The sequence below is a fragment of the Caretta caretta genome, chromosome 24 (assembly GCF_965140235.1).
Source record: "Caretta caretta isolate rCarCar2 chromosome 24, rCarCar1.hap1, whole genome shotgun sequence".
Lineage (NCBI taxonomy): Eukaryota > Metazoa > Chordata > Testudines > Cheloniidae > Caretta > Caretta caretta.
This window is the reverse complement of record NC_134229.1, coordinates 4,617,272-4,642,788: the sequence shown is the minus strand read 5'-3', so window position 1 is coordinate 4,642,788 and position 25,517 is coordinate 4,617,272. Positions and strand designations below refer to the sequence as shown.

Here is a 25,517-nt window from a genome sequence, read left to right as displayed (position 1 = left end):
AATTGTTGGGGAACGTTTCTCCTTTCTTTCTTCCCCCCAGCCCCCGTAACAATCCCCGCCACTCCCAGTGGTTGTTTCCAAGCAACCCCTTTTGATCTTCTTGTGCCCAGAGACAGGCAAATGTTCTAGGATCCTGACGGCTCAGATCCTTGCCGTTCCCTGTTGTAAGAGGCCTCTGCCGCCCTGGGAAGTGGGGGGCTGACGGGGGGAGGGGCTCTCCACTCCAGAGGCCTCAGGCAGGGCCGGCAATGCTGCAAAGGGGGTAGAGTTTCAGAGGCTCGGAGGAGCAGTTCCGAACTGGCATGGCTCGAAGAGATGCGGAAGCGCAGAGCTGCAAATCCTAGGGCTGACTCAAAGTTCAAAGGGGAAGGGTGCTAAAGAATAGTATCGACCGATCCAGCTTCGCGGCCTTATGAGATGAATTCCCTGTGGCGTTTGCAAGCCGGACTTTTTTTTTTACTTTTTTTTTGTGGCTAGAAGGAATTTTTGTGAGTTTGGGGGGGAAAGAATGTGCAAAGTAATTAGGATACTTAGGGATTTGTGTTTCCAAAGAGCTTTGCAAGTGTGCTCAAGCTTTTCTAGCAGCACACATTGTCTTCCTTTTACAGAGGGGGAAACTGAGGCACAGAAAGGCCAGTAAACTAGTAGCAAAACCAGGAATGGAAACCAGAACAGTGCTCTATCCACTAGGCAGCACTGTCTCCGTAAGAGTATAGATTGGAGCCAAATTAACAAGGATGATCCTGTGCTTAGATCCCTAGCCAGGGGTCTTGGGAGACTTGGGATCCCGTGCACTCCCTGGGTGAGCTTGGGCAAGGCATTTAGTCTTTCCGTACCTCAGTTTCCCCATCTATGCAATCGGGATAACAGCAGTGCCCTGCCTCAGAGCGGCGTTGTGCAGATAAACACCTTACGCATTATGGCAGCGAGGGCCAGATAAGTCGCTGGAATGGAGAGATGAATGGATTAATGGGTAGGCTGGTTGAAATATGAGACTGAAATTTGAAAATAAAATCAGTGAAATCATCAATGAGGTTTTTCCCGGGCAAATGTTTGGGTTTTTTTATTATTTCAAAAAAATAAGTTTAGGAATTAATTGAAAAATTTTTATTTTTTTTTGAAAAAGGGAAACAACTTGGAAAATGGCTCCCAATTTCCTCCCACTTTGTTTTGCCCTGCTCTAATTAGTGGGTATTTTGTGTGTGTGTCTCTCTCTCTCTGTATACACGCATGCGCTACTGTTCTTTCCTCTCCATGTCCAGTGCCCTGTGTGCAATGAGTCTGCTGGATTCTCAGCCCAGTTTCCAGCCTTAAGGATTTTGTGATATGGCCGCCACCTTAGCCCTAACACGTCCACGGAGAACTTCTCCCCTGACTTTTCCCCCTTTAAATCCCCGGGTTGTTACAGTGAAATTAATCTATGTGCAAAGGGCCAGTCCGGGCCTGTGGAACACTAGACCACTAGAATCCAAGCCACTGGGCTTAAATGGGGATTCGGTGGTGTGCACCTCTCACGTCGGCCCCTCTGCAGAGGGGCGAGTTTCAGCTCCTGGCCTCTTGGGAACAATGGACTAAGGACATTGACAAAGGCATGAGTAGCTTATTATGATTATTAGCATTACTGTAGCGTCTCTGATCCGGGCTCCATTGTGCGAGGCACTGTACAGACATATAATGAGCTACCGCCCCTGCCCCAGAGGACTTGCCATCTAAACAGACAAGCCAGTCAAAGGGTGGAAGGGAAAACAGGCAGAGAGAGGGGACTTGCAGGTGTCCAGACTCCCCGCCTGTTGCCTTGTGCACTCTGCCTCTTTTCATATCGATTTCCCGCCACCCTCCAGGCTTTCCTGAGCCTTCTCTCCTACCTGGGGCACCCTGGCAGTTTAAGCAGAGCATGCTTGGGGCATGCTTAAGCCTCTCCATCGGCGGTTAAAGTGTCTCGCTCCAAAGCAGAGTCATGCATCTGGCACCGAAGGGATTTTGCGCCCTCCCCAGCCAGCACTGGCCAACTCGCCTCTCAGAAATCTGCGTGGGCTAAAGCCATCCCAGGCAGCAAAGGGTTAAAGCCCACTTCATGCTCTCACTGACTTTCAGGGGCCTCCCACTCCGCTGCCCTGGAGTATGAATAGCTCTGCTCTGTTCCCTTCCCAGCCACTTGCTCCCTTGCGTTTCCTCTCCGTCCAGCAGACCACGTTCTTGGCAAGCAGCGCCGGGAGTGGACCAGAGCATGGAGGGCTTCCTGGCAGCCCGAGCCCTAGGGGAGGAATCTCTGCAGATGTGGGACCTCAACAAGCGTCTGGAAGCCTACTTGGCCCGGGTCAAGTTCCTGGAAGAGGAGAACGAGCTGCTGAGAGCCGAGATCCTGAGCGTGAAGGACAGACCGGCGGAGAGCTCCTGGAGGTGCAAATACGAGGAGGAGCTGAGCGCCTTGAGGGCGACCTTGGATGATGCCTTCAGGGAGAAGCATGCGGCGGAGCTGACCAGAGACAACCTCTCCGAGGAGATCCAGCATGTGAAAAGCTGCTGCCAGAAGGAGCGGGCGGCCCAGGAAGAAGCTAAGAAGCAGCTGGCCCTGAGCAAGAAGGAGCTGGAGGAGGAGAGACGGGCTCAGATCTGGCTGAGGGAACGAGCCACCCAGCTGGAGAAGGAAGTGGAGGTACTGGTGGAAGTTCACGAGGAGGAGAAAGCTGGGCTGGAGCAGGAGATGGCAAACTTCTCCCAGAGCCTGGAGAACTTCCGTGCCGTGCCGGTGGCTTTCCAGCCCGTGGAGGTGGAGGACTACTCCAAGAGGCTCTCAGAGATCTGGAGGGGAGCGGTGGAGACTTACAAGAGTGAGGTCTCCCAGCTGGAGAGCTCCTTCTGCCAGGCCAAGGAGAATCTCTGGAAGGCGGTGGAAGGCAACCGGCAGAACCAGCTGCATCTGCAGCAACTGGAGAAGGAGCTGGCTGGGCTCAAGGCACGGAAGGGGATGCTGGAGGAGAGTCTCTCCAGGCAGTGGCAGGACCAGAGAGGGGAGGCCGAGAAGTTTCAGGTGGGTCAGGGTTCTTCTTGCAGGCGGGCGTGGGGGTGGGGGAAGGGAGAGCAAACACCCTGCTCTTACAGAGCCATTCGCTCCCTACAGACAGCTTGGTGTGCACAGGACTCCTGGAGTGATCTGGAGTGGTTAGAATCAGGGAGCCTGCGGGTCAGGACTCCTGGGTCCTATCCACATCTCTGGCTGGGAATGTTCTCCAATGGTTAGATCCAGGGGTAGCGGGAGGCAGGACTCCTGGGTCCTATCCCCATCTCTGGGTGGGAATGTTCTCCAATGGTTAGATCCAGTGGCAGCGGGAGGCAGGACTCCTGGGTTCTATTCCTATCTCCAGTAGGGAAAGGGAATGTGCTCTAGTGGTTAGAGCCTGGGGGGACTGGGAGCCAGGACTCCCAGGTTCTATGCCAGGGAGTGTAATTTAATGGTTACATCCAGGAGGAAGTGGGAGGCAGGACTCCTGGGTTCTATCCCCACCTCTGTGTGCCTCACCAGTAAAACCAGCCCCTGTGGATCGGAGCCTTGCACTAGCTTGTGTGTGGGTCAGTGACTAAGGTACAGGCCTGGAGGCCCAGGCTGCCGGGTCCTGCACCTGGCTTTACCTCTGGGTCACTCCCTCTCTGTGCTTCTGCTTCTCCCTCCCTAACAGTGGGACAACGATACTTCCCTCCCTGGGGCTGGGAGAGTCCAATTAACATTCACTGGGTGGCACTGATGGGGCTGGGAATGGGACACAGTCCGTGAACTGGACGTCGGTCGAGCTCTGCGATCAAGAACAAGCGACTAATGCAGCCGGGAATCGGGGCTTTCTTAGTGTGTGACCATGGGACTGTCCGGTGTGGGGGTGAGGGGAAACTCCCATCAACTCCTGGAATCAGAAACAAAAGCGTGTGGCAAGCCCCCGGCCTAGCCCTGGTTTTGCCAGTCTCCATGTATGGAGCATATGTGGATGTTTACCTTAACTACTAAACTGACAGGTACGTTATGCATCTTGCTTTAAAATCTTGGATCACCCACGTTCACAGGGAGTTGGTCCATAAATGAGCCCCTTAGAACTCCTGTACAAATCAGCGTAACTGATGAGTTTATGAACAAAGCTTCTGCTTTGTTCAGTTGTAGATGATCAGTTTACTCCTCCGTCTAGTCCTCGTCATCACAGTATGCAAGTTAGGCTCTCACACTCTGGATAAAACATTACCCCAGTTATTGGGCTTGTCCCTTTCAGAACAAGAGAGAGGATACAAACGCCAGGGACCCGGCATGCCAACTCTGGGGGAAGAGTTTTTCCAAGCGTTCTGAAATGAGAGATGCTTCGATTGCTTAGTGTTGCTGTCTAGAAAAAAAAATTCTTCCCACCGCAAAATCTCTGTGGAACAAAGGCAGCTGCAGTCTGCAGTGAGCATCTCAGATTTCTGGGATATTTTGAGCAGGAGCCAGAATCTGGCTGCTTGGAAAGCAGGAGTAATGCCATTGCGTTTATACCAGTGTAACTAGGATCAGAACCAGGCCCAACATATCAGGTTTGGGATCCAGGAGGTTGGCTGAGCTCCTGTTTCCAAAATTCAGATCTTGGTGCAGATTTCAAACACCTTCAACGTGCAGAGGTGTGTTTGGGCCACGAGGATTTCACGTGGGTTCGTTTCTGGTTTGGAAGTCCAAGGGCCACATTCTGATCTCAAATACACTTGTGCCAATCTTCAGGAACTCTACTAACTTTAATGGAGTTAGGGCCAGATTCTGATCTCAGATACGCTGGTGTAAATCCAGAGTAACCCTGTTGACTTTAAGGGAGTTTCTCCAGATTCACGAGACTGGAATCTGTCCCAGTTTCACAGCCCCAGCTCTTCGATTCTCCGATCTCTCCTGCACCCCCATGGAGAATGCTTCGAAATGAACCCCTGCTGACAGAGGGCAGAGCTCATTTGGAAAAGAGATCAGGTTGCCCGTGGCCTGCATATGCCCCCATCATCTTCTAGTCCCAGTTGTCCTAGCAGCTGTTTGGTTCAGGTAACTGTGGTCAGACAAGGGGAGGGGAAGAAATCTCGCCTGGCTTTGTACCGCGGAACAGCTGCAACAATAATTCAGTGGAGAAGGGATGTCGCTGCGTTTTTATCAGCATGGAAAAGGGTCAAGGAATGCTGTGAAAGTTCAGAGCTAAATATTACTAGGGGCTGCTGATATGAAGAGCCAGGAATTCCCCCCATCCTGCGGCCCTCAGCCTGGTGTGTGAGAGGCTTCAGGGTGGGAGGCTGTTTCATGACGGAGGAATGGGGTTAGAACCATGCCGGGGGAAGCTGACTGGGGTTTTTTTTATAGCCTTCCTCCTGCTGGGATTTTAGTAGCAGATTTCTACCCTACTCACTCTCCCCTCCCCTCTGGGATTGCTGGCTCCCCCAAAACACACCTGAACCCCCACAGCCCGGCTTCATCAGCAACCTAGCACTCCAAGCCGGTTCTTTCTCTTCTCTTTCTTCTCTCACTCTTCTCTTCCACCTTTCTTTTCTCTTCCTTGTTTTTCACTCTCACTCATCTTCCTTCTCTACTTTCTTTCTTTTTCTTTTTTAGGATCTTTCTTTTCTCTTTCTCCTTCCTCCCGCTCTTCTTTTTTTTTTCTTTCTCATTCTTCTCTTCAGCCTTTTTCTCATTCATCCTTCTCTTCTCTTCCTAATCCATGCGTGGAAGAATTTATTTTAGGTGCTTCTAAACCTACTGCTGTAGTATTTTCTAATGCCTCTGAGCAAGAAACCACTGGCTCTCTGGTTTGCCCTGATGCCCATGGGGGAAGATGTCACTCTCAGCGAGATGTTGGTGTCACTGGATCAGGGGGTCCGGCAGCCTTGTTGGTTTCACATTTGGGGCAGAACCTGACTAGACCAGGCAGCATGTCTCTTCCCCTCCCTCCCCCACCCCATTGGATTGGGGAGGAAGAGATCATTAGCGATGAGTTATGGTCCCCTTATTCCTATCCCTCGGGAAGGAAGGGTGAGTGATTATTTCCTGTGTGGGGAAAGGACGGTGAGAAATCTGATAGGAGAACTTGGCTTTGGACCAGCGGCTTGCATGCAAACCACATCCCAGATTGCACAGGCGGGTCCAGTGCAAGCTAAGAGGCACATGGGAAACAGCCATTCGAGACAGAGGAGCTATAAACTGAGCTGGGGAGAGGGCTCGCTGGAGGTGTTTCAGGGCATGGGCTCTGGCAGCTACAGGCATGGGGCCTAGAGGGCTGGTTACAATTGGCACCAAGACACCTGGATTCTACACCCTGCTCTGTCACTGACCTGCTACATCATTGCACCGCTCTGTGCCTCAGTTTCCCCACCCCTTGTCTATGTTCACTGGGAGCTCTTTGGGGCAGGGACTGTCTCTCATGCTGTGTGTATAACCCAGAGCTGGTCCAGACTTTGAAGTTGTTTCCATTTTGCAGGGTTCAAAATGGAAATTTTTTTATTCCCTCTCCCAACAAATTTTTCCAGTGAGACTCTGTGACTTGTCAATGGAACAGGGGGAGGAGAGTGGCAGGAGTGGCAGGGTCGTGTACTGCAAAGGACCCATCCCACCAGAGGACTGGGTGCCAAGACTCCTAGGTTGTATTCCCAGATCTGCCACTAACCATCCTGACCTCAGGCAAGTCACTCCCTCCTCCTGTGCCTCAGTTTCCACATCTGACAAATGGGGATAATGACACCAGCCTCCCTTGAGATCTGCCGGTGCAGCCTCCCCCGTGCTTGATACCAGCGTATATGGCACTGCTGTGAACTCTGGCTTGGCAGCTGTACGCTAGGCTTGCTCTATAAGGACAGCTCCATCGATGGTTCTGACTGGAGGTAGGGCCTTGGGACAGCAGGGAAAGGAAGGGCCTGAAAGCCCAAGTGTGAAAACCTCCAGAGAGAAGGAAGAGAGCCCAGCACTGCGTGAAGGAATGGTGCAGTGGCTGGTGTCCTAACCTGCCATTGGGGAAACCCGGTTTCATTTCCCTGCTCCACTTTCCAGTGTGACCTGGGGTAAGTCATTTAGCCTTGGTGGGTTGGGTGTTCTAAGGTATTTAGGTGCCTAATGGGATTTGCAGATGTGTCTAAGCAGATTAGGCTCTACTGAACTGGGGGGGCCTGGGAGATGATGCATTGGACTGGGACCCAGGAGATCTGGTGGGACACATGGGACTGGTCATGAATATCTTTGTGACATGTATGTATTAAAGCTGCATGAGGAATTATGGATACTCATTGATGTTATGCTTTGAAGTCTGTTGCCAAACACAGGGAAAACCAGGGTTTTTGTCCCAGACAAGAGGGAAGATAGTTCTCTCGTAAGAACATAAGAAGGGCCAGACTGGGTCAGACCAATCGTCTATCTAGCTCAGTGTCCTGTCTGCCGACAGTGGCCAATGCCAGGTGCCCCAGAGGGAATGAACAGAACAGGGCAATTTCGAGTGATCCATCCCCTGTCATCCAGTCCCAGCTTCTGCTAGCTGGAGGTGTATTGACACCTGGAGCATGGGTGCCTCTACGCTAAATTAAGCATTGGGAAACCAACACAAAGCAAACTCCATTTGCATGTAAGTCAACAGAAAAAGCCAGGCTCGACTGGGGGAAGGGATGTGAAATTAGCATGGGCAGACATTGGAGACTAAACGCAATTGGGGTTGTCTTGTCTCTGGGTGGAAACGGTGAGTTTGGGGGAAAGAGAAGCAAAAAGGCACTGGGTTATCCATTTCCCCGAGGCGGAGGGCAGTGAGTCATGAAAAACCTGCTGATTTTCTGTCAAATCAGGATCCAAACTCTGGCTAGAGCAGTTTTCTCACCCTCAAAGTCCTTTTGCAAACGAGCGTAGCTTCCTAACATTACGTTTATCCTCCCAGAAGCTTGTTTTACTTTTGTTTGATTGTCACCAGTTCTGTTTCCACTGGCCTTTCTCCATATCCCTTAACACTGTCTTTGCTAGTAGACTTCTTTGTTTTATCATAAGTAGATCTCAGTGCTGGAATATTAAGCCTAATGTGACTTCTTAGTTGAATCGAACAAGCTGGTGTGGACACTGTCTCTTTGCAGGTTGGTAATGGCTGGCACAGGGCTGAGAAGTTTGTCTGGTGTGACTAACAGACTGGGGTGACAGGGAGTTGTTACCCAGTGGAGCATCAACAAATCTCTCTCCCGCTGAGGCAGGGGGCTTACATGGTGGGGCACTTTGAGAAAGCGTCACCCCTGGGTCCGATTCCTGTCACTGCTGGGGCAAGTCACATCCCTGCTCTGTGCCTCAGTTTCCCCATCTGTAACACGGGGATTGTGCCACTGACCTGCTTTGTAAAGTGCTTTGAGATCTAGGGATGGAGAAGCTCTAATTAGGAGCCAGGGCTTATTGCTATCTTTCGACACCGAAGTCACTTTGGAAATCTGGCTCTCTGCACTTCAGCTTCCCATCTATAAAATGAGAGAATAGCACTTCCCTGCTGCAGAGGGATGAATTCATTCATGATCGTAGATGGCGACTGGGTAAATTACCTGAGAGGGGGATGACCCCCCACAACAGAGATCGGAACTGGAGGAGCCCAGCCCTGGGATGGGGGCGCCTGAGGCACTGGCCTCTGTGTTTCTCCTTACTCCTCACTCCTGTTTCGCTGCGGTCTCCTGCCAGCGTTGCCGCACGCCCGGCGGCCCACTGAGGCATGCGAGGTGCCGAACTGACCTTTTGATCCTTTCACTCTCTGGCTTCTGATTTAGATGCTAATTAGCACTTGGTGGCTACAAAAGACGGTTCCAGCACTCCCCGCCCACCCCCCTCCCCGGACATTGTTCTCCGAGGCCAGGCCGGTGCCCCAAGACTGGGAGAATGCCGTTCCGCACCTTAGGTCCAGCCTTAACCCCTCACATGCCACGGCCCGTGGCTTTTGAGCTTGGCACTCCCTATGTAATAATAAACCCTAGCTCCTTGTGTCTGTAGCTCTCCAAGCTCTTTACACCATGGGTGGGGGCGTAGTATTAGCCTCCCCCATTGTACCGCTGGGGAAACTGAGGCATGGAGGGGCTTAGATGAGGTCCCACTGCAAATCCGCAGCAGAGCAATGGCTAGCTCCCAGTTCTTTGACATCCCAGGCAGATGCCTTATATACTGGAGTACACTGTTTCCTTGTTGGGGTTGTGTGGGGGTGGGGAGATCCCCAGGTATGTCTGCCCTTATCTGGCTTGGGGGTGACGGAGCGTATAAGGCCCGATCCTGGGTGGTGCTAAGAGCTCTCCTGTCCCAGTGACGTGAGCGAGAGTTGAAAGCCACACGGCCCCGAATGGTAGCGTGTCCTTTAATGTCCTTGGTCATGGTCGGTGGTGGGAACCTCAATACCTGGAGAGGATGGAATGGGATGGGCTTGACTCAAGGTGTCAGTCTCTAGGTAACAAAGAGAAGTGGGAGGGGTAATTTGATTACAGTCTGCAGGTACCTACATGGGGAATTAACGGGCTCTTCAATCTGGCAGAGAAAAGTCGAACACAAGCCAATGGCTGGAATTTGAAGCTAGACCAATTCAGACTGGAAATAAGGTGTCAGTTTCTAGCCATGACAGTAATTAACCACGGGAACCATTTATCCCGGGGCGGGGTGGGTTCTCCATCACTGGCGATGTATAACTCAAGATGGGATATTTTTCTAAAAGACCCGCCCTAGGGAATATTTTGGGGCAGGTCTCTGGCCCGAGCTATCCAGGAGGTCAGACGATGAACATAATGGTCCCTTCTGGCTTGGGAATCTAAAACTGGGGGTGGGGCCGGACGGGATCCCTTTACTACCCCTGCAGTGGGGAGGAAGCTGCCAATGGGTCCGCCTGAAATGGGAGAGACGAAGTGGCAGCACCTACCCCCCAAGTCACTGCTGTCTGATGGAGCAGCCCTGCCCATTGTGTTTCACCGCAGCTCCCCCTCCCAGTGCCGGGGGGCCCAGTGCTGAAGATTGAGGGTGCTCAGAGCTAAGCCCCAACGCCGTTGCTAAGTGTATCCTCAAAGCACTGCAAGGAGGATGGGACAGCGGGCGGGGTGCTAGCCTAGTGCCTGGGAGAGCAGGGTGGAAGTCCCTGCTTTGCCACAGACTCCTGGCATGACCTTGGCACTGTTCCTTCGCCTCTATGCACCTCCGTTCCCGTCGGCCCAATGGCGAGAGCAGCCCGGCCCTGCCTCCCAGAGAGGCAAATGTATGTTGCAGACTGGGAGGTGCTCAGGTACCAGCAGAAGGGGAGCTGGGTTAGTTTCTTCTATTCCAATCGAGCAGATCTTCATTAATGGGAGGCTTTGGTCTCGGGAGCTAGTGGGCGCAGTCCCACTGCTGGGATCACCCGCCAGCATCTTGATCTTTGTTCCCTCCTGCTTGTCATTTCTAGCTGGCCCTCGAGTCTCTGGAGCAGGAGAAAGAGGCCCTGGGAGTCCAGATTGCTCACGTCCTGGAGGAGAGACAGCAGCTCATGCACCTGAAAATGTCCCTCGGTCTGGAGGTGGCGACCTACAGGTGAGTCGTTCCCCCTTGGGCCACCGGCAGCGCTCTCCCCTCTGAGTCAGTGCTGGCCGCAGTGCCCCAGCATGGCGCTAGGGGGCACCGTGCTGCAGGGAGCGGGGTGGGTGCGTCAGTAGGGGGCGCTCTCCCCTCTGAATCTCTACTGACCCCTGTGCCCCAGCATGGGAGGTCATTTTGCTTCCAAAGGCTCCGGGTCTGACCCTAGTCACTGGCCCCCAATGTCCCCCCCCACACACACGCACTTTGCGCTTCAGAGGCTAACTCTAGGGGTTGGAGGAGCATTTTGCCCCCACAGGCCACTCAGTCCGTGCTGAGGATGCCAATCTGGAGCCTGTAAGGACCCCTGCACTAGGAAATGGAGCGTTGCCAGCTCCTTTCACCCAAGTGTCAGCTAGCCCTGGCGCGTCAGTCGTCCGCACAGTCTCCCAGCCAACGCTGGGCAACCAGGGCGGAGAGGGTCTTCAGAGAACCCAACTTCTAGGAAAGTGGAGGCTTCTTCACCTCTTGAAATCTTCCCATCTCGGGAAGCTGCTTTAGCCAAACACGAGGTTTTGGGCTCAGGTCAGGGGTAGCTGGGTGAGAGTCTCTGGCCTTAACGTCTACGAACCCATGAAAACCCTCCAGCTCTGAAGAAGCAGAGCCAAGGGGGGAGAGGGGTGCACAGCCCAGCTGGTAATGAGTTGAACCAGCTCTTTGCAAAGAACGGATTTTGGGGCAGGCCAACGCCGGTTTGCTTCACACCTGCTTCCCTCTTGTTTGTGTGTGGCCGAAAGGCAGATGCTGGGCTGTGCCACCTGCTAACGAGGACACGGCTCGTTAACGGGGCCAGCGAGCTCACGAGGCCAGGGCAGCTCAGCGAGGATGCACGTGGAGCAGCAAGTGTTTTCGGCTGCTCTCCACCCCTTCCTGCAGCGGGCCGGGCCAGGCCAGTCAGCTGGTGCCGACCAGGCCGGGTGGCTTCGGGAATCAGCTGGGTGAGGAAGGAAAGGATGGTGGAACAAAGCATCAGAGGCTCCAGGGTGCTGATGGTAGGACAGCCACTGCTCTGCTCCTTCCACCCAACCCTCCTGTGTCCCCGGGTCATGGTCTAGCGCGGTGGTTCTCAACCGGGGGTCCGGGGGCCCCTGGAGGGCCGGGAGCAGGTTTCAGGAGGTCCGCCAAGCAGGACCAGGAAAGCCGAAGCCCCGCCGCATGGGGCTGAAGCAGAGGCCTGAGCAATGTAGCTTCGTGGTGCCCCCTGTGGCATGGGGCCGTGCTTGCTACCCCCCTAACGCCGGCCCTGGCTTTTATATGCCGAAAACCAGTTGTTGTGGCACGGGGGGGCCGTGGAGTTTTTATAGCATGTTGGGGCGGGGCCTCAGAAAGAAACAGGTTAAGGACCCCCTGGTCTAGCAAGCCCTTGGGGGCACTGTCAGCTGTTTATCCACAGGAGGAATGAGGAGGGAGTTAAGTCTCCGGGGCCTGTTCCGCCCTTGATCCGTCTGCTAAGACGAGGCAGCTGGTCAGTGCCAGCTGTGTTAGCCACCCGGACTACTCTCCCCCGGGCAACTGGCCAAAACTAAATGGCTTATGTCGGCCACCAAACAGGAGCAAGTTTCAGCTCTGACCAGAGGTTAAACCCTAATAACAATTCCTAGCCCTTTTCACCTGTAGAAAAGCAGCGTCATTCCCACTTTACAGATGGGGAAGTTAAGCACAGAGAGGGGAGGTGACTTGCCCGTGGTCACCTCGCAGAACAGGGACTAGAATCTACATCCCCTGAGTCCCAGTCCAGTACTCTATCCCATAGGCCGCACTGCCTCCATCTGCCGCATATCCGGATACTGGACGAAGCGTGTTCACACAGGCTGGAGGTGTATGAAAGGGTGGGGCTATGCCAGTGTAACCATGTTGGTAATTTCATGGCATATGTTATACTGAAAAAATGCTCCAGGGTGGAAAATGGGTCAAATTTTCAAAAGCCTGAGTGATTTAGGAACCTCCATCCCATTGATTTTTTTTTTCAAGCTCCCAAGTGCCTAAGGGCTTGTCTACACAGGGGGACTTAGGACGTGCTGACTTGAGCATGACCCGCTGCACGCCCTGAAAGTGCTGTATTTGGGCAGTCCGTACTATGCTTTCAAAGTGTGGTGTTGAGGCCATGTCTACATTACGGGTGCTCTAGTGGCCGGGGCTGATGAGGTGGGAGGAGGAACTATTGTACTGTAACTGGGGTGAAATGGGAGGCGGTGGGGCTCCAGCAAACATGATGTACCAAGGCCCCAAATTTCTCTTGACAGGCCACAGCTGTGCTGTTGTGGCGTAGACGCTTCCTAGATCAAGGAAAACCCTCTTCTGTCGATGTAGGGGATCCATCTCCCCGAGCGGCAGTAACTAGAATCCTGTCAACCTACCTGTGTCCACACTGGGGACTAGGTCAGCTTAACGATGGTGCTCAGGGGGGTGAATTGATCAAACCCCTGAAGATCTACATTTTAAGTGTAGGCCAGGACTGAGTTAGTGCAGATTTAGGCTCCTAAATCACATAGGCCAGGCCTACGCTACAAATATTTACCGGCATAGCTCTATCTGCTGGGGCTGGGGAGACATCTGATCCCGCCTAGCGCAGATGCGGCTATACTGGCAAAGCATAAGAACGACCATACTGGGTCGGACCAAAGGTCCATCTAGCCCAGTATCCTGTCTTCTGACAGTGGCCAAGGCCAGGTGCCCCAGAGGGAATGAACAGAACAGGTAATCATCAAGTGATCCATCCCCTGTCGCTCATTCCCAGCTTCTGGCAAACAGAGGCTAGGGACACCATTCCTGCCCATCCTGGCTAATAGCCATTGATGGATCTATCCTCCATGAATGTATCTAGCTCTTTTTTGAACCCTGTTAGAATCTTGGCCTTCACAACATCCTCTGGCAAGGAGTTCCACAGATTGACTGTGCGTTGGGCGAAAAAGTACATCCTTTTGTTTGTTTTAAACCTGCTGCCTATTAAGCCTTCCAAGGCTTGGTCAACACAGAAATGTTAGGTCGGTATGCCTCCATCAGTGTGAAGAAAACCACACTCCCGACGGTGTTCCTATCCCCATAGAAAAACCCCTTATGTCGGCAGAAGCTGCGTCTACACTACGGAGCTCTGCCAGGCCTTCTTGGTATCTAAAAGTCAAAATAGCGATGGCTCTCGGGGGGGTGAAAAATTCACCTCCTTGGGGGCTGAGGTAAACCAACCTGCTTCTCAGTGTAGACAGGGCTAGGTTGATGGAAGAATTCTTCTGTTGCCCTAGCTACCGCCTCTCAGAGGGCCAGCTTAACTGCATTGACGGAAAAACCCCTTCCGTCGCTATAGCAAGCATCTGACCCACTGTTGCACCCGCAGTGTAGACGTGGCCTGGCCCCGACGTCCTCAGACACCCCTGAGGATTGTACCCGAGGCCTAAAGCTGCCTTCCCTGGAGGGGTGAGACCGTGAAATAAGCCAGGAGTGGCAACTCCCCATGGGTGAGAATGAAGCACGCGCAGATACGGAGCCTCCGTACCTCACAAGAGTTTGGGTGGTTTGGTTTGTTTTTTGAAAAGCCCCTTTTGCAAAGGGATTAAGAAATAAATAAATACATGAAACGTGGCATTTATTGGCCGGTTGCAAAAGGCGCCTTTGACTTTATTGTCCGTTTCTCTGCTCCCTCCTTCCGCAAAGGACATTCCCTGGGAACCTGCTGGCAAGCTGCATTCCTGCCCCCTCCCTTCCCCATCCAGATGGCTCCCAGACAAAAGTCTAGTTGCGGGGGGGGCGGGGGGGGGATTAGCATGAGAATAGTGTCTTCCGTGGAGAGCGGGGAGCCCCTCCAGGACTAGTCATTATGTCACCGAGGGCCTGGGTCTCAAGAATAGGTGGCTCTCCCCTAGTGCTGCGGAGCGGGGCAGGGTTGTGTGTACGGGTGGTATTGTGGGGGGGTGAAAGGGGGCGGGTGAGTGGGGAGGGGGCCGGCGGTTGGAGGAGAGGGGTCTATTTTGCAAAGGAGAAAGGGAGCAATGGAGCGCGCGTTGCAAAGCGCGTCCCTCAGGCAAAGCTGCCGGGTTCAGGGTCCTGTTATGAGCCACGTCCCAGCGCGTAAGGGCCCCCCGTGTTATTGAACGTGGGGGCTGTGACGGTGCTATAGGGGTCACAGCACATCCATCAGCCCTCAGCCTTTGGCTGGGATTGAAGATCTTGGGGGGGGGCAGCAAGAGACCCCCCCATCTGGGCCCGTTCCAGCTAGCAGACAGCATGAGAGGCAGGATGGTCTAGTGGTCAGGGACTCAGACGCCCTGGGGTCAAAGTCTGGCTCTGCCACAAACTCCCCGGGTGACCTTGGGCAAGTCACGTAGCTGCTCTGTGCCTCAGTTTCCCCATGTGTCGCACTGCCCTGCCTCGCTGTGTGGAGGGATGTGAGACTTCAAGTTGCTCTGAGTTTTCATACGTGTCTAAGGCCAGGTCCAATCTGGAAGGCTGTGTCAGTGACGTCAATACGACAGACAGAAGCAGGGCGAAGGCGGACAACCCCTTCCTCGGTTTACTGTTTTTTTTACAACCCCTCCACTTGCTGTAAGGGGAGCGGCTGACCGTCCCCCCGTTACTTTCCCTCGCTGGGCTTCAGTTTCCTCCTTGATGAAACGGAGCAAAACCGGATCCTTTCACCCCATGTCCCTTTCAATTTCAGTGGCAGCTCGTTGTATTCGATTCACCCCCCTGGGATGATTCTTCCGCCTGAGGACGGCTCCGTATTTATTTAGCTGGGTTTGGTTTTTTTCATTACTGCTATTGATCACTTCAGCCCATCGCTGGGTCCTGGGCCAGCCCCGCAGCCCTGCGATGGCTGGAGAGGAGACAGCACCTGCCCCTCCCTGCCCAGCTACAAAGGAGCGTGTCGGGGCACAGCTTATACAGGCCTCTTACAGTGTCTATGTACAACGCCTGGTCTCGCGTTGCGGCTTCAGGGAGCTGCTGTACTCCATCTCCACGAATAATACAGCGTCTGACTGTTCCTTGCAGGACGCTCCTGGAAGCTGAGAGCAGCAGGCTGCAAATGCCTTCAGCAGAGTACAAACTGGTCAATGGGTTCAGAGGTAAGAAGGTTTCCTCCTCCCGCAGCTCCCGTACGCCGACTGGGCTGTGCCTGTTGTGTAGGCCAGCCCTGCCGCACCAAGCCGTGAACCAGAGGCCTCCAGAGCTAGCAGCGTGAGCTGCTGCGGCTTGACCTCGCCGGCCAAGGCTCTGTGGCTACCTCCACGCTGCCATCGAAAGTCCCGTGGCGCCGAATCTCGGAGCCCGGGTCAATCGACTCAGGTTCGCGGCGCTCGGGCTAAAAATTGATTGCATTGGCGACGTTCAGGCCCAGGCTCTGAGCCCCACCCCCCCTCATGGGAACCCCAGAGCCTGGGCTCTCGCCCGAGCCTCCATGTTTCCACTGCAATCTTATAGCCCTGCAGCCCAAGCCCCAGACAGCTGGCCGTGCCGCCGGTCTTTGATTGCAGTGTAGACGTACCCCATAGGTGGCAGCTACGTATCCTCTGTGGATCGGTCGCAGATGGGGGACACACAGTGTACACTGACCAGCTCGGACACGCATGCTTTCCTATTCTGGGGCAGTAGCATCTCATCCCCGAGGAGTGTGAACAAAGCCTGTGGGATTCTCAGAGGAGCCGATTGGGAAGCACCCTTGTAACGTTCCCCCACGGCGGAGGAGACGCAGGGTGGGGGCACAGGGAGTAGAAAGGGGGTCTTCAATTATTTCATCTAGTTCCCCTCCCCCCGCCATTTGTAAAATTGCCAGTCCCCAAGCCTTCAAAACCCAGGAGTCAGGCCTCTCCACGCGCAAAAATCATGAGATTGGCTTAAAATCATGATTATTTTTGGTAAATAATATTTTTGAGGTTCTCTGTATTCTTCTTCTGGATTTTGAGTCGTTAGGGCCCATGTTTCCAAGGTTGTCTCTGCAACTGCAAAGGTTGGAAACTTTTTTTTTCCCGAATGAAAGCTGAGATTCTCACACAATCACAGGACTCCTGAAGCTGGGGCTTTAAGAAAAACACCAGGTATCATAAGATTTGCCATAATATTGCAGGAGTGGTCATCAACCACACCTTAGGTGTTGGGAGATGTAATAGGTGTGGGTTGAATGCTGAAGTACATCGGGTGGAGGATACTAGACAAGGTATTATTATTGTCTGGCTTCCTCTGGAGCCCTGTAATCAGCCCTGTGTTTCTAATTCATTCATTGAACAATCTGCATGAAAAGGCTATTAAGTCTTTGAAGCTAGCGTCTAGGGGAAATACTGCAGTGTAATTCTAAGCACGCAGAGTAGGCATCATTCACATTTTTAAAAGATCTTACGCATTTTTGTTTTCAATTACTATTAAGTAGCAAGTTGCCACTATGCCCATCTGATGTGGAGGAGGACAGAGTCGTCGTCCTTGTGTATTAAAAATATGTGATTTTTAAGTTTTATCCACATATTCTGCTTTAGTTACAGCTGTACCACCTTGTTAAATGTCAATAGGATTGCAAGGGGGGGGGTAGTGTTTGGCTCTCAATCCTCCCATCCCATACCTAATTGCTTGAGTAGCGTTCCTGTGCGCTGTCACACCGCTGTTAGGTTCCACCCCAGAAGTGGCTGCATTCCAATGATGGACGATTCCTGAATTCATAGGGGGCGAAATTCATCCCTGTGCCCAGCATCCAGAACAAGTACTTTGCACCACTTAAGTCCCACTTAAGGCTTCAAAATCATTGAGACTCGCGTGGTGCTGGCCCACTGCTGAGGTGTGAATTTTGTGGGATTGGAGCACCCACAGAAAAAAATTGTGGGTGCTTAGCACCCACCGGTGGGCCCTGCTGATCAGCTCTTCCTCTTCACCTCCCAACGCCTCCCGTCCGCCGCAGATCAGCTGTCCAGGAGAGGGCGGGGGGGGCGGGAAGAGGCGGAGCAAGGGCAGGGCGTGCTTGGGGGAGAGGGTGGAAGGGGGCAGGAAGAGGCGGGGGGAGCAGATCGGGGGCGGGAAGAGGCGGGGCGGGAAGAGGCGGGGGTTGGAGCCTTGGGGAAAGAGGAGGAGTGGGAGGCGGGGTCTGGGGTGGAGTGGGGGTCGAGCACCCCAGGGGAAATCTGAAAGTTAGCGCCTCTGAAAGACGCTAAATAAGAATAATCCCCATGGTATAAGCAGCTGCAATTTTATTGGGGTCATGCATCTGACTGAAGCATCTTTCCAAAAAGAGATGGAGGATACACCACTTCCTTTGGTAGTTTGTTCCAACAGTTAATCACCCTCGCTTCCATGCCTCCTAACCAGAATTTGTCCAGCTTCAGCCTCCAGACTTCAGTTCCCAGTCTACCTCTCCTTGCTAGCTCTTTAGCCGTTGAGTAGCTGATGTTTTCTCCCTGGGGATACTCTTCTGGTTATTTATTCTGCTTGTTTTCCTCTGTGCTCTTTGCAGATGCCAAGCTGGACGTGAGTAACAGCAAACTCCAAGCCATGACGCCTGAGAGCAGGAGACTGGTTTCCTGGGACCACCGACTGAGCCCCACCACCTTCCAGAAGGGAGAGAGCAAGATGCAGATACTGAGGAATCAAATCGATTCCCCCAAGCTGCAAGCTGCCGCCGTGCTGCCCAAGAGTGACGGCCCCGTTGCTAGAGAGTTCCAGAAAATCAACTCAGTCCTTCAGTCCCCACTCCTGAAAAGTGCCCAGGCTGTGAGGGATACCACCACTCTGGGCCATTCAGTCCCCGTCACACTGGGCTCATCCCACGACGGAGAGACGATCAAAGCTGCCGAAGCAGAGACGGTGGCCCACTCTTTGTCCCGGGAGCCATTCGAGAGGCTTGACTCCATGCGCTCCGCCGTGCCGGAGCCACAGCCATTGGGACAGTCCGATTCAGACTCGGAACGCAGGAGCCCGGCAGCAGAAGGTGGAGATCCAACCGCAAGCCAGGTGGAAGGAGGTGACATTGGCCAGGAGGATGAATGTCACGAGGAAGCCAGGAAAGATGTTGAGAAAGATCCCAGTGAAGAACCATCTGGGAAGTTGGCTCCCAAGGATTTGCTCTGTCCCAGCCAGCTGGTCAACGAAGCACTGGAAGATGCACTGAAGGAAGTAATAGATGGTTCCGAACCAGCTGTGGCCTCCAGCCCTCTTCAAGCAGATAAGGCCCCAAATGACGTGCATTCTTATGACTCTGCTCCTCTGGAAGAGGCTTACGGACTAGCTGCTTCTCCCAGCACAGAGGTATGGAAAGAAGGAAAAGAGACGGAGTATGAAGGCCAGATGGAAGCCAGTCATCCAGCAGAGCAGCTCCAGGCAGTCAAAGGCACCGAAGCCACAGATGAAATGGATAGTGGCTTGGAGCCCCATTTTGAAGAGGAGACCAGGGAAGCAGACATGCAGGAGTTCCCGGATGTGAAAAGCTCTGCTCAGCAGAACAGAGAGGAGTCACAGTCAGGGCTAGGTCCTTCCACCAAGCAGAATGAAGAAAGCATCCCTGACATTCTAGTCACGGAGGGAAAGCCTGAAATAGAGACCCGGGAGGAAGTGAAATCTTGCGAGCAGAATGAGAATCAAGAAGAAGAGACACCAGGGTCACAGAGCGCAGACACGTGCGGGGAGACTGATACAGTTTGCAAGAGCACAGAGCGGGGAAGTCCATTAGATGAAGGTGGGCTGGTTTTATCGGGGGCAGAGGGAAAGAGCTGGGAGGCTGGAATAAGTGGCCACAATCACCTACGTCCTGCAGAAGGGAATGTGGAAGAGTTTGACCAAGGTGAAGAAGACCTTGAGGTGGTGAGCACAGAAGCGTTGCATCTGTCAGAAGACGAGGAAAGGCGAGAGCTCTGGAGCCCTTCCAGGGAGAATGAAGAAGACAACTTCCAAGCCGAGATGCTGGAAAGTGAATTTCTGCAGGCGGAAATACAAGCAACTCACGCTTTTCCCATGGAAAGTCACCCAGCTTTGGTCATGGAAAGCCCCCAAGAACAGCATCTTAGTGGCACTGAGCAGGAAAAGTTTGAGCAGCAGGAAATGTCACTTCATGAGACTGATGCCGCAGTAGGAGAGGAAGGGAAGAAAGAGGTGTTCTCCGACCGTGAGCTCTTGAGTACCAAAGAGGCCATCTTTGGGGAGGAGACTGTGTCAAAGGCTGAAGAAAACATCCTGGGGGATGAGACCCTGGACAGAACAAGAGGGGACAGTGAAGGGCACAAGGTAAAGCTGGAAGAGGAAACTTTGGGACGCGAGGATCTCGGCGCAGATGAGAACGCCTTGACACATGAAAACTTAAAGCAGGAGGAAGAAACCTTGGAGAAGGAGGCTGGGGATCTGCAAGAGAACGGCTTTGAACAAGACATTACGCTGGTGCATGAGGATCTGGAGAGTGTTCAGAGACTGGAGTCCTTGGGCAGAGAGGAAGAAGTGGCAGAAGACTGTCAAAGGCACCTGCCAAAGGAGCAGGAAGGGGAGGGTAAGGAAGATGCAGCGGGCTACCCGGAGACAGGGGAAGCTGCTGACATTGCTCTGCAAGAGCCAGCCTGGGCAGACACTTTAATGACCAGCACAGAAGGAACAGAAAATGAACGTGAGCAGGTAAAGAGCAGTTTGGGTGCAGAGATGGAAGAAATAATGGGAGATGCTGAAGATGATGATGCAGGTCACTTTATAGGCAGTGAGCATCCCATGCCACACAATGAAGCAGAGCAGGAGGCCAGCCCCGGCACAGAGCTGATGGAAGAAGACCAGTGCAGCAGCGAAAGAGAGCACGAGGACCTCCAGAGCCAACCTGCCCCGCAGTTTGGAGACTCCCCAAGCCATGAAATCAGCAATGAACTGACCGAGGTGCTGGAGGAGCCTTGGGAGAAGGTATACAATGTGGGTGAAGCTGGGGGAGAACTCTGCGAAGAACCTAGAGGTCCGGAGAACATAAACACGGCCTCCCAGGCACCAGGTGACTCTTCAGAATCTGAGGACTCCCTGGGATCCCTGGAGGATGTCTCCCCCAATGCCTCCCAGAAAATGGAAGGGATGGAGGAGGAATTGGAAAGCGGCAAGAGGATTATGTTGGAGGAAACGCTGCCAGACAGCACACCCCTGCGCTTCTATGAAAAGGAGGTGCTGGCTAAGCCGCCAGGAAGTGACGATGGTGGAGATTCACCACCAGCCCCCGAAAGCTCTGCGGTTTCCCCAGACGACGTAGGACAGCTAGAGAGCCTGGCCACACCCACAAGCTCCCAACAGAAGGAAAGCAATGAGGAGGGTGGATCTGGCCTGGAGTTGGCAAGAACATCAGAGCGCGCGGAGGAAGAAGGAGGTTATTTCATGGTTTCGGCGCCCAGCCAAGAGGCGCCCAGTCTGGAGGAAGCTGAGGTTTCGGAGGACTTCGAAGAAATCAAGGTCAATATATCAAATCTCGCGGGAGACGATCCAGAAATGCTCATGGCGCCAGCTGAAGTGCCGAGGGATGAGAGACTCTTTGAGGCTGAATCGGAGGAGGAGGCAGAAGGAACCATCGAACAGGAGAGCGATGCGGGCAAAGAAAGCGAGGGAGGAGATTTTCCTCCGGAGGAGAGCAAGCCCCACCGCTCCGATTTCACCGAGGAGCCAGAAAAGGAGGATGGTTTCCCAACCAAAGCAAGTGACTGCTGCATCATTGCAGGCGGTACTCAAACGGAGAGCGACAGAATGTTGGATGCTACTGAGCCTGGTGACCTAGACCCTGAAGATGCTCAGAAGGTTTCTACGTTGACCAGCACGGCTGACCTAGGGGAGATTGTGTTGGAAGGGCAATTGCCTCTTAGCCAGAAAGGAAGCCCAGATTCCAGCAGCCCTCTCTCCTCTGAGGATGAGTCACCCAATGTCACCCAGTCCCATCTGGGTTCTGATCCAGAGGCCAGCGGAGGACTTCATCCCAGGCAGCCAAAGGATGCTACAGAGATAAATCAAAGTGGCATGGACCACTCCGTGGAGGCAGTAGCAAAGATTCCGGCAGATGTCATGAAAGACTCGGACATCCTGGAGATTGTGGAGCAAGCTCTGGAGTTTAACCAAGAGCTGATGTTGGGCGCGAGGCTTTCGGAGCTGCATGCTGGAGATGAACAGCAGGCTGCAGGCGGGGTTGACATGTCAGACCAGACCCAAGAGGCTGGGAGAGACGGCGGCATGAGTGAGACAGGGGTTCTGCAGGAGACTCTCCCAGACTCCTCACCGCATGCCAAGGAACTGATGACGTCCAGCCACATTTGGACGGAGAGCAACACCAACGGAGAACTGAATGGGCTGCATGGAGAGCAGATATTGAATGGGATCTCAGACCTGAAGCCACTCACCGATCAGAACGACTGTGCAAAATCCAGAGGGCACGAGGTGAGGTCTTCTGGGGATGAATTCTTTGGGAAGGTCACCATCACCCAGGAATTGCAGGGAGAGGACCCAGAGGCCTTCCCCATCTCGGAAACGATGCTAAGCCAGAGCCTGTTGCAAACGCCAGACTACGAAGAAGGCCATGGAGCTGGAGAAGAACACTCCAAGAAAGGCCAGGTCTCCAATGAAACCGACAACAGCAAATTCACTGACATAATGCAGAGCGCTCACATGCAAAGACAGGACCTTGAGGCTCAGACCATCTCTGTCCCATCCCCTTTTGGAGACGATGTCTTTCACCTGGGACCCAGCCAGCATCTGAAATTCCAGCTCAAAGATGACCAAGAATCGTGGTCTTCAGAAGATGACTGAAGGGGTCCAGGAACACACTGACCACAGACACATCACAGCTGTTACTTCTGCTCAAGTGAAACCATGTAATTGTAGGGCAGATGTGGTATCTTCACCCCAGTCTCCTCTAATAGTTGGCCCCCTTCTAAACTTAAAATAGGCCATTTTCTATTGACAATCGGAAGCAGCATTTAGGAAATTGACCCTTGTAACACTTACCAATTTTTTAATGTTTTTTTTTTTAACACACTTGTTTGGATTTTTGTTTTAAACACTTGAGAATTAAATTCCAGTGTTCTGTAGAATGTAGCAAAGTAGAATCAGGGGCTTGGGGTTCAGCCCTGTCTCCGTGGGGTACACAGTTCACAGAGAGCAACACACAAGCTCTGCACTGCTGTATGCATTGGCTACATCCATTCCCACACCCGGGAAAATTCACCCTCTTGGGTGCAACGCGGAGGCATTTAGGAGTGGGAGGAACACACCCATCATATTTTTTAATTACTTTTTTCATAACAAATACGCATTGGACCTGACTCTCAATTATCCTACGGCCCCTTTACACCACTCGGGCAGTGCGTAACTATAATTCACATCCATGGTAAGGCCCCATTACATGAGCAGGCCTTAGAGTAAATAAGAACCGGGCTCATTTTTCCTCCTCCATGGCTGCTCTAGAATTGTTTAATTTCAGTCTTCTGGTTTGTCTGTTAGCATGTAAATTAAATACCTTTGTAAACAAAGCAATGTCTTTACAAGACCTTCAGTGCCTTTTTTTTTTAAATCTAAATGACTACGGTCCATTGGCTTGTGAGTGGGGAAAATGACCTCGATCCACAGCGAAATACATTCTGACAGCACTTGCAAAGGTTACTGAGTTGCAAAGGCTGAGGTTGCTTTCACACGCCAGGTCTAGAGAACCACCCGCCATACTTTTAGGACAGCGCTCCTCTTAGAGCAATGAAGGTCTCCTCTGAGCTGGGGTTGTCTTGTCTATTTCCAGCATCAGATGTGAAATACACCAGCCAAGAGAGAAATCATCACCCAGAGTAAAAAGGGCTCTATTCTACATGGTCCTTTTTCCCCCTTGAAACATACTACGTCTGAAAGAGTGTTCCCAGGAATCGTGGTTGGGTATTGGCCAAGATAACAATACAGGATACAGCTGAGACAACCACCTGTATCGTTGCCTCTAGTTTTAATGAGGAGGACATCAGGAACTCAGCTAAGCTGGAAGGCAAACTTTTTCCAGGGCATCTTCCTCCCTGTTGTGAACACCTTGCTAGATCTGTCCTGTGTACCTGCACCCCCTACCTGTAGTGATCAGACAGTTATGCCATGTGTGCCTTGTGGGGATGAGAGAGACACTACACGCTGGTTAGGTCTACACATTGACCTGCATATACACAGGGTTAGATCCTCAGCTGGTGTATATCCTACCTCCCTTGAAGTCAATGGGCCAGATCCCCAGTGGGTATATATCAGCACTGCTCCATCAGAGCCTTTGGAGAAATAACCATTTACACCAGCTGAAGATATGGCCCAACACATCCAAAATGGCTCGTTACCTCCCCTCCTGTTGATCTAACAAAGATCCTGGACTAAACAACCTAATCACGTTGATTTAGGGCTAGCTCCCTCTTCCCCACTGACCATGAATGGATGGTGGTCACTCAAATTCTTCACCAAGGGAGGAAATGACTGTTATGGAGTTTGTCTAACTCATTCATTGCTAGTCCTGATCTGAGAAAGAATGAGACTTTCTTTTTTTCTTCGTCCCTGTGCTGAGCTATCACGGAGCATGCAGGGCTGTTGTCGGTTCTGGGACGTATATGAAGATGATACAGTGTAACCCAAAGACGAGTGGACTCCTTTGCAGGCGGGTTGCTTTGAATCCTCGCTGACGGCTTTGAAGCGGACGGCGCCGATCGGCCGCTCCCACCGAGCTTTCTGCTCTGCTGCCGTGTCCTCTCCGCTCGTAACACCAGCTGAGACGTGCCAGATGAGCCGCGCAATGTATTCTGTGCCTCGTCTATCGTTTAATAAAGCAACCGGCTTCCCACCTCGATGGTTCAGTGTCTTGCCCTTTACTTGGCCACCTGTCCCATAAAATTTCAAAGCAATATACCAACCTGCTGAGCTAGTCTGGACACTCCACAGACATTTGTTCCAAGTCACAGAGGCTGAGCCGTGATTGTAAACATTTGTGGTGTGTCTAGATTAGTGGTCTCTCTGGGGCAGAGCCTGGTTTTTTTGTTCTGTGTTTGTGCAGCACCTCGCACCATGGGGTCCTGGGCCACGACTGGGGCCCCCAGGGTACTGGTGCAATACAAGTAAGAAATCCCAATGGGCTAAAGTTGGGTGACTTGGCAATCAATTAGCTGAGTTAAAACAGCAGCAAAAACTCTAGCCTAGACAAACCCTCAGTAAAACTGCGGCCGGCAAAGCGGAGTGAAAGTCACCAATGATTCTGCAGCATCCTCCGGCCCAGCAAGGCTTTCGCTTGAAGTGCAGCTATTCTGTGTGGGCCCGGGGGGAGGAGACGGAAGCGGGATTCCACTCTCTGTGCTCAGAGCCCTGGGAAAAGCTCCATGGAGTTTGAATGGAACGTGGCTAACATCTGGGGGTGAAGTCATCTCTCTCTTTTGATCTTCTGCAAGTGACGGCCTCTTTAAAGAGTCTTAGTAATCCTTCCCCCACCTCCGCTCTCAGAGCGGCCAATGTTTAGCTGCCTTCACCAGCCCATAGACATCTGCTGTGTTTAGGGAGCAGAGACAAAGGGCTGGTTATTGACGTACCTAGAGAATATTCCCACGCTCTCCCTTCGGGGTGCCACCTGTGGACAATTCCAGGACTCAGCTTAATTTCCCAGTGCCCGAGGGATTTTAAGGCAGGCCAAGAGCTGTTCCGGGCATGGGGAGGCTGGAGCAGTAGCAAGATCGTAGAGGGTGCGGCCCAGGCTGCAGTGATCCCACGTGATGCCACCTGGCGCAAGAAACCTGGCACAATGCACCACTGTATGTTTTATTGCAGTGGGCCAATGTCTGAGCAGATTCATGCAGGCGCTGGAGACAGGAGGATTAGATGGATTTCAGAACTGAGCTTATACCTGCTTCAGCTCATTGCGTTGTCCTGAAAGCTGGGGAAACATCCCTGGTACCCAGCCAAGAGGCCTGGGGACACAGAGGGATTGCCCCAATTCTGCCATCAGCATAACTTCACCCAAAGCAGGGCAGGGCTGCTGGGTTGTACTCCTCCATCCAGCTGATGCATG

At 52.8% G+C, this 25,517-nt stretch overlaps 1 protein-coding gene across 1 annotated transcript; it reads left to right on the top strand.

Moving 5' to 3' along the window:
• Positions 1 to 2,142: 2,142 nt before the first annotated feature.
• NES (nestin) lies at positions 2,143 to 24,311 on the top strand. The gene is made up of 4 exons (XM_048828443.2): positions 2,143 to 3,031; positions 10,392 to 10,516; positions 15,542 to 15,615; positions 17,982 to 24,311. Exons 1-4 carry the CDS (start codon positions 2,228 to 2,230, stop codon positions 22,262 to 22,264), a joined length of 5,286 nt encoding a protein of 1,761 aa, XP_048684400.2. The 5' UTR covers positions 2,143 to 2,227; the 3' UTR covers positions 22,265 to 24,311.
• Positions 24,312 to 25,517: the final 1,206 nt, after the last annotated feature.